General features: G+C 38.3%; 1 protein-coding gene across 3 annotated transcripts in view; it reads right to left on the minus strand.

Moving 5' to 3' along the window:
* Positions 1-7238, minus strand: part of Octalpha2r (alpha2-adrenergic-like octopamine receptor) — a 122856-nt gene extending 115618 nt beyond the window's left edge. For all 3 annotated transcript variants that reach the window (XR_012047270.1, XR_012047269.1, XM_072898276.1), the window contains exon 1: positions 2282-7238. Coding sequence is in view for 1 of the 3 variants with exons in the window: in XM_072898276.1 (XP_072754377.1) it covers positions 2282-3472 (1191 nt within the window). In the remaining 2 variants the exon portion in view is untranslated. The remainder of the gene's footprint in view (positions 1-2281) is intronic.
* Between the last annotated feature and the right edge of the window lie 1542 nt (positions 7239-8780).

An 8780-nucleotide genomic window follows, 5' to 3' on the forward strand; every position in this document is an offset into this window, starting at 1 on the left:
TTTTCGTAATACGTCATGTCATTTGTAGATCCAACCGATCCTTAAACGACACACTTCAACCTCGCATAAGTCGACGTATATATTCGAGATCTCCACTCGTCACTCTTCGTGACGGACTCGATTTTCGTGCACATAATAACCGCTTCTCCGTCGTCACGATATGCCGCTTCATTCAAATATCAAGCAAAAAGGCCGTGCTCTCTACTCGTAATCGAGTTTACACTTTTCCTTTCCCTGCTATTTCTTTTTTTTTTTTTTTCTCTACCATTTCGCCAATTTTAATATAATTTTTTTTCATATAATTAACGTTACTCGACATAAACAGATAAGAGAGTTGCATGTAATAGCTCGTCGTTATACAAGTTACATTGGCTTAATGAGGAAAGTACGCAACTTTTGTTTACCGTTATTAAACTTATATCCAAATGTGTTTTATGCAGATCTAAAAAACAATAAAGGCATATGGTACGTATACATACATTTGTAAAATGCTTCACAATCCATCATAGCGATTCGCACAGCAAACAAGTTTTGCAACTATATGCCGTAGGAATGTATGGCTCAATTATACCCGCTAATTAGTTCCGTTGGAAGTTTAAGGGTGCATTCAATCATGCACCAGCGTGTGCAATTATAATAGCACAAAAACACTTTTTGCTCTCTCCTAGATTATCTATTTTCCGTTGTAAGAAACTGTAATAAATGACGGAAAGAGCTGGTAAACTTTTCTTTTCGAGCAATATATGTTGAAAATTTATAGTAAGGATTTGTATTCGTACATTTGCGTTCGAAAAATAATTATAATACATATAATAAATATATGTATAAATTATAAAATAAAATATATCTTTTATGTTTTAATATATCAAATTTTTCCCAATATTATTTAACGCTATATTACTCTTAAATATAATTATTATTTTTTTTTATTATGGATCAACGTTTTAAAGAACGTTTTATAGAAAGCGTATTAGTAATAAATAACAAAGTTATGCAAATGATATAAGATAGTAGAGAACCCGATACGAATTTGAGTATGCCAGCTCAGTAGATCGAACTGTCGGGCATAGGAATCCAATTCACAGTGCCGTTTTGTGGAGATCAGCGTGAACGAGATTCAAGGGACTCGGGATAAGGGTGGGTTTCGCTGTTGCATGGAAGACTTCGCCTGCTTGAGTTCCACATTTTACTTTTTTCCTTTTCGCGTGTATGCGACAGGATACTTCGTGAAAATATTCGGATTGGAAATTGGTTATACATTGGGGACATTGGCTTTTAAGTTACTCGCTGGTACAATAATACGCAAATAAGGAAAATTTTTTAAGGTAAAAATCCATCGCAAATTTTATACCGTGCTTTCTTCTTATAGTCTTTCTGTGGAAAAGAACTTAATGTTTCATCTTTTATATAACTACTAGCCCATTACGATGTTTTTTTGCGCATGAATGAATTCATCAAAGCGCTTTAAACGCAAGCTATCAATCTATACTTATCGAGGTGTATCAAATGGCAGTCATGCAGATCAAATTATTTGTAAAATATTAAAAAAAAAATCACATAAAAAAAAATAAAATTATTCTCCATGGAACATCATTTCTTTTAATTATTATAATGGAGAGTAGAATTCATATAGAAAGTAAGATAAATATAAGACAAAAATAAATAAAGATTTAAAAAATCATTAATACTAAAAGTATTTAGAAAAAATAATCAAGATCTTATCCATCTTGAACGGATCAAATTAAAAACGAATAAATTAACTTAAATGTTTAAGTATGGTATAAAAAGGAATATTTTTTAAATTCGTTTCATTTATAATTTGATTTTGAAAAGTAAACTTTTTTTCTCAATTTTAACTCATTCCTTGCGTCTGACAAATACAGCGCAGAAAGATTCTGATTGCCTAAAGTAATTGAATTCAACGCTGACCTCCTTGCTCTAATAATTCTTCGCTTGCAACAACTTAATAACGAAAGGAGGCAAATAAACGATTATAACTGTAAATGACGTTCGTCAAACATTGTCGGGATACTTTAATTTTCTGATTCATTAAAGACACCTGATCCGATATATCGACATATTTCTTTCTATATCTTCAAATCAACAATTTATATAATTTCATATAACTCTACATTTTTACTAAATTCATCTATGCATCGGCTTATGAGTAAATATTATTTATCGCTGTTTAGATTAAACACTAAAGCATAACGATTAATATTCAACATATAATAAAAATCGATAAATAACAGTTGGCTTATTTAATAAAACGTCGACTCACCTTGCACTTGGGATACTCTTCTTCCGGAGTGGGTCTTTTCCACCCGAGTAATGGAGGTATACAAACGAGCGCCGATAAGAGCCAGACGAGAGCGATCATGAGCGCCGCTCTAGCCGGCGTTCTTTTCTTCAGGTAGTCGACCGCTTGCGTGATGCTCCAAAATCTGTCCAGGCTGATGAGGCACAGATTCATGATACTGGCTGTACACAATAGTACATCCATAGCGGAATAAATGTCACACCACCAATATCCGAAGATCCAGTAGCCCATGATCTCGTTAGCGAGCGAGAATGGCATGACCACGAGGCCGAGAAAAAAGTCCGCTACCGCGAGGCTGGCTATAAACCAATTCTGTATGTTTTTGAGCGCCTTCTCCGTGGCGATGGCGATTATCACTAGCATATTTCCCACGACAATAACGATCATCAGCATCGTCGCCAGGATAGACGCAAGTATAATGTGCGGAAGGGTATATCCCGAGGGATATAAACCCTCAACGATCAAAGTCTCGTTATACAAGCTCATGTTCCAAGGATGACGGTGACTCGTGTTGAAAGTGTCATTGAACGAACCGATCGTGTCCTCCATCGTGTCGCTAAAGCCGAAGAGCAACAGACCCTTCCCGTATTCGATCGCGACTCCCTCCTCCGTGCTATTCGATACACCTGTACTCACACTTACACTGTCGTTAGTACTGCCTATGCCGTCGACACTTTGTTCACCACCGCCACCCGCAGTGTCTATCCCTGCCACGTTTTCTTCGCCAGTAAATGTGGTTTCCCCACTCTTTGTCGCGCCTACGGTGTTCCTGCCACAAACTCGAGTTTCTGAAGTCTGGCCACAATAGTGGGAAGCTTCCTTTCTTGTCGCCACGTCGTCCTTCCTCCTCGTTGTAATGCCACGCTCGCTGCCCTCGGTGTATTTTTCGTTGTTCCCGGCAGCGTTCTCGTTCGCTTCTTCCGTCTCGGCACCTCCGCCACTGTGAAGGCGATTAACACGATCGCTGGTAGCTGCCGCGGCGGCCTGACGCTCACCGTATGGGATTGCACGTGTCGGGTGGGCCTCGTTACTCGAAAACGTAGAGCCACCACTGAATGGTCGAGACCACGTCATGTTCCCCTCAAAGACGCTCGTAGACGCCGTTGTCGGACTATCGACGGCGATGGTCATAATGCTGCCGAGAAGCGGCATCACTCGCACCCTCGCCGGGGACTGTAGATGCTATCTCGGTAAGGATGAAGCGGAGGTCGTGGCTACGCGCGAATAGCAACGTGCCCCGGGTGCCAGCTCGAGTAGCAGCAACAACAGGAGGGTGGTGGTCTCGTCGCATCTCGAGGCCAAGGGCGTCATGCCCGTTTCAGGATAATGCCATCGTTGTCGAATACGCAAATGCCGCCACACGCGCTCTTCCTCGTCCTCTCGGCTCGTTCCTGTAGAAGCCGTTGTCTCTCACTCGAGATCGTCTCTCCGGATTAAAACAGTTTCGTCAAATCAATATTTATCAGTTTCGACGCTTAGTTTCCGCTGTATCTAATTGATGCGTATCTCGAAGCACGTGCTCGAATTTTTTCGATAATACCGTGCTCGATCAGGAAAGTACTTTTCGACCTATCTTTCTCTTTCTCTTGCTCGATTTAAAAGTTTCTCGCGTTGTTACAATTTTGTGTAATTTTTTTTTTTTTTTATTTACGTAGCACTCACGTATATATTATACCTTTGCCTAGCGCAGCTAAAAAGTGCGAGAGTAAAGTTTGTCTTCGGCAACTGCTTTTTTTTTTCTCTATTGGACCAAATCTTTTAGAATCTAGTTTAGCTTAATTTTAGCTAATTTCGGCGTGATTGACACCTTCGGTTTCGTGCCGATACAGTGCTGCTGCAACGTTATTTACGTTACTTCTTCGGTGCCGTGGTCATACGTAGTTGGTCTCTGATTTATTGCTTACATGAGTCGCAACTCCATTCCTCGTATTTCCTGCATTCACTGGTCCACAACAGACTTAACACGGACAGAGTGTACAGAGATTTATGGATAGTCCGGTAGGCGACTTAGTTAAGAATATCAAGGTAGATAGAGAAAGTGAAAGAGAAAGAGATAGATAAGATAGAAAAGGAGAGGAAGAGAGATAGTCTATACGAGAATAAGAGTAAAAAATTGGTCCCCGTTATTTTTTTACCTTTCCTTTACATTAAGCTTGAGCGGCCTACATAGCCTGGAGGCAAATAAAGCGAGAAAACTTTCCTTGAGAAAGTGTCGACGATCGTAAGAAAATTTCTCTTTAGGACTAGGATAGATCCCCCAAAGTAATTTCGCAAGACGACAGACGTTTTGACACGGTCGTGAGACGTGATTTTGTGCAAATCTTGATAATTGATTACGCGCTCGTACGTTTCTCCCTTCGTAGACGGAAATGCGATTTCCCCGTCGCTTCTTCTCTCGCTTTCTTTCCTCGAGTTCTACGCAAGGCTCGACGTTGTTTCACTCTAACGATGCCCGCGAGCTAATTAATTATCGCGCCGGGGCTAAAAGGCTAAGCGCTGGATACCCGTACTGCTCCGACCTGCTTTTCGAATACTACAAAATCAGCGAGAAAACTTTGACGAAAAATTAGAACGACAGAGATTATAGATTAGTAGAACTATGTACACACGTATTTATATTTTACACGCTACACGTAATATGTTATTTGTATAATACGTATTTAACGCGAGTTTAAAAGTATTACTCGCGAATTATATGTGCATGTTGTGTATGTGTATGTGTGTATATGTGTATGAGTGTGTTATTTTGTAATAAGCTTTCATAAATTTCACACGGAATTTGCGATATATCAATTGTATATGCTTACAAGTGCGTAAATTCTTAATCTAAGCTCTATTATTCAATATAGAACATATAGAGATATAAAATGAGAATTAATATTTAATATATAATATATATATATATATAGTGATAGAGAAGCAAAAAGAGGAAGAAGATAGAGAAGTATGGAGAGCAAGAGCGAGAGCAAGCGAAAAAGAGAGAGAGAGAGAGAGAGAGAGAGAGAGAGAGAGAGAGAGAGAGAGAGAGAGAGAGAGAGAGAGAGAGAGAGAAATAGATAGAGAGATAGATAGATAGAGAGAGAGAGAGAGAGAGAGAGAGAGAGAGAGAGAGAGAGAGAGAGAAAAGAAAAACTAAAGTAGAATCGCTCTTTTGCTTGAAAGAAATCACGCGCGTTAATATAATATAATAACTTCCCTGTATTTACACCTATTTACACGTCATTAAACCTCATTACTTTAGAACGTGTCACGTTTACTTGTCTCTCGTTCTAACCCTCCTTCATATGGCACTAGGTCATCGGATTAAACAGATCCGTTCACGAATTCACTCACGTTTTTGAATAATCTATATTTGTCTACCGCAAAACACACTGTATAATCCCAACAATAATAGAGAATTAACTTGAAAATATTTTATGTCATTAATGTCCCATATATATGCTAGTCTCGTATCGAAATACCATTCGTTGTCCCCGATATATTCAGATTTTCAATGGCAGTTCGTGATATTTGTCGGACGTTCCTTTGCTCGAACTACTTTTCCGAATTTGGCGGTTCTTGACGCGCGGTGAAAGAATCCTCCTCCAATTTTTTCTGAAGCAAAATTTGTTTTTCATCCGATTTGTAAGTCTTTTATCGCGCCGTTTCAATTTCGAAGCGACTTAAAATAGTCAATAATTCTGAATTCTTATCTTCTTTTTTTTTCGATTTGATGCCACTCGATTGATTTTGATCCGATTTCCGCTTGACGATTTAACGGTGCTACCTTTTCCATCGGCTTTGACAGTACCGGAGATCAGTTTTTACTTGAGGCATTTCGCTTCTGACGGAGCGCGTCTCGTTTCCTACGAGGGTCGTTATTTCCACGTACGTATGTTTCCTACCCTTGTATTTACTCAGGGCGAATCTGTAAGGCGGTGAAAGTTACGCAGAAATTTTCAGCAAAAACGTATTATGTGCTTAGCATCGCGTTTTTAAAAAGCCTCGGAGATATTTGGTTTTGTGTCTCTCCCAATTTCAAATATTTCAACACCAAAATCGGAATTGCGAATCAAATACGTTGCAAAACGACATTATCGGAACGAGATTCAATTCGCGCACTACGATTGGAGCACGATTGGTCTCACGGGGTCTCCCCACAAACACACGTATAACTTTTCGGTCCTTTAAACAGTCAGCACAATTCACTCGAGCGGGCCTGGCTTGCGAGTGGAGGCTTTTCGCGGCATTTGGATTAACTTGCGAATACCGATAGAAAGAGCTAACGTTATATGACAGATAAATGACCGAATTAAACGGAAGGCGAAGAAAGAAAATTATGAATTACGGCATTTGTATTGATATCAACGACACAGTCGCGTGGCGGGCTGTCCAGCAGCCAATTCGTCGACTTCTCAGCACCACGAGAAGCCTCGGGAAGACGTCTCGGTCGTCCTCGTGTCTCTTCAACACCGTGTGCATGCGTGCGTGCGTGCGTGCGTGGGAGTAGTTCGAGGTTGTCTCGTGGGTGTTTGGAAACGCACTGCAGCCGTAAGGGACGAGCCAGGAACTCGGACTCCCTCTCGTGTCGTTCGGTGGATGGAGACTCTCACAGGATGTCGGCGGAGAGAGAGAGAGAGAGAGAGAGAGAGAGAGAGAGAGAGGGCGAGAGAATGTACGTGCGCACGTGTCTATGTGTTGTGTCTCTCTCACTCTCTGTGTGTGCATGTATACGTTTGCGTTGTACGTGTGTGTGTATCGATGTGCCGTATATCCTGTACGCGTGTGCATGTATATGTGAAAGGGGGGAGCGTCAGGGAGGGAAAGAGAGCTTGCTTGGCTCACTGGAGGCTGACTGTTGGCCCGACCGATCGCTCCGTCCGACGCTACCAGCGTCGGGGCGCCGTCTGAGTCGCGGAACCTGCGGCGCAAGCGTCGGGACGCTACTAGCTACTAGTACCCGACAGCACCGTCGCGGACCGACAGTCGACTTTGGACCATCGACCGATCGGTTCTCTCTAACGAAAATGTCTTACTACTCCGATTCTGTCACGAATAACGTCACTTTCAATGTCGGCTATTGTACATTTCATACCTTTCATACCTTTCATATTTTTATTACGTTTTTATGCGTACGCTTAATGTGGACGCTGTAAATATTACTACAAACTAGAGTTTCTCAAATTAATAAAGTTAATAATTTAATTAATGCTTTATTGCTTATTGCAAAGTATAGTCTAATGTTTATAATAATATAATTATTATCATCACATTAATTAATATGTTTTTTTTTAATAATTTGATTAAAATGTTTGTATTTATTTACCCAAGTGATTGTAGATTGTAAGATTCTCTTATAATCATATATTTGATGCATAAAGGCGAGATTATATCTGAACTAAAGAGGAAATACCAGTTTCATATACTCTCAATAATTGCTTCGTGCATCAGTTATCGCTTATCGACAATTTTGGAAAGGACATTCAGTTTTTAATAAATCCTTTTTCCAAAATAACAAAATTTAAACCTACAGTTTATCATTACAAATCTTTGACGTATCGAAAAGAAATGAGAACATTAACAAAAAAATATACATATGTAAAAACGAATGGAAAATATTACACCAATAAATATTAAATCACACAAATATATCATAATATATATCACTAGATATTTATCTAAAAAATATTAATTTCATTATATTTTATATAATTATGAATAGAAATGTGTGGCTATTATATTATTCAAGAGTAATATAGGAGTGAAAGAAGCAAATTAAACGCTCAAATATTGTATAAAATATAAATAAAAATGTATAAATTTATATTTCTCGTTTTATAAAGAATTATTACTATCTGCAAAAAATATGGAAAAAGGAAAGAGATGCATAGAGTGTTTTTCCGATTTCTATTTAAATTTATATTTGATATAGATGTATATAATTTTCCATGCAAAGAAATCAAAGCAAGAGAAATAATTTAAAAAAAATATACCATCCAAACATACCAAAAAAGAATTCCATCATTTTCAATAATAAAGCAAGACCGCTTACTGTTTTCTCGCTCAATTAAAACCTCATTCAGAGAGGGAAATACAATTGTAGACCTTCAATAATTACACTAAAGCGAAATTATCGTAGATTTTATGTCATTAATAATCGATTGCGTTGCTACAATTTTCTAAAAAGAAAATTAATTTTAATGAGAAAAGAATAAAGATTTCACGTCACTTTAATTTTATATTAAAATTATTTAATCATGATATATTGTATATTTAACATAATTGTAAATTTAACACAATTTATATGCATAACTATCTTTATGCTGTTATTTATTACACTAGTCAACATATTCGAGTTTCTATTTATATTCTTTTAATTTGATAGAAATGCATTGTCGGATAACGAAATGCAAGTGCGCACTCAAATTCAAATTCATATATTTCTAAGTGCATTAAAATATTTTTGGACTTTACCTTTACG

This window comes from Anoplolepis gracilipes, chromosome 1 (assembly GCF_047496725.1).
Source record: "Anoplolepis gracilipes chromosome 1, ASM4749672v1, whole genome shotgun sequence".
In the NCBI taxonomy this organism is placed as follows: domain Eukaryota; kingdom Metazoa; phylum Arthropoda; class Insecta; order Hymenoptera; family Formicidae; genus Anoplolepis; species Anoplolepis gracilipes.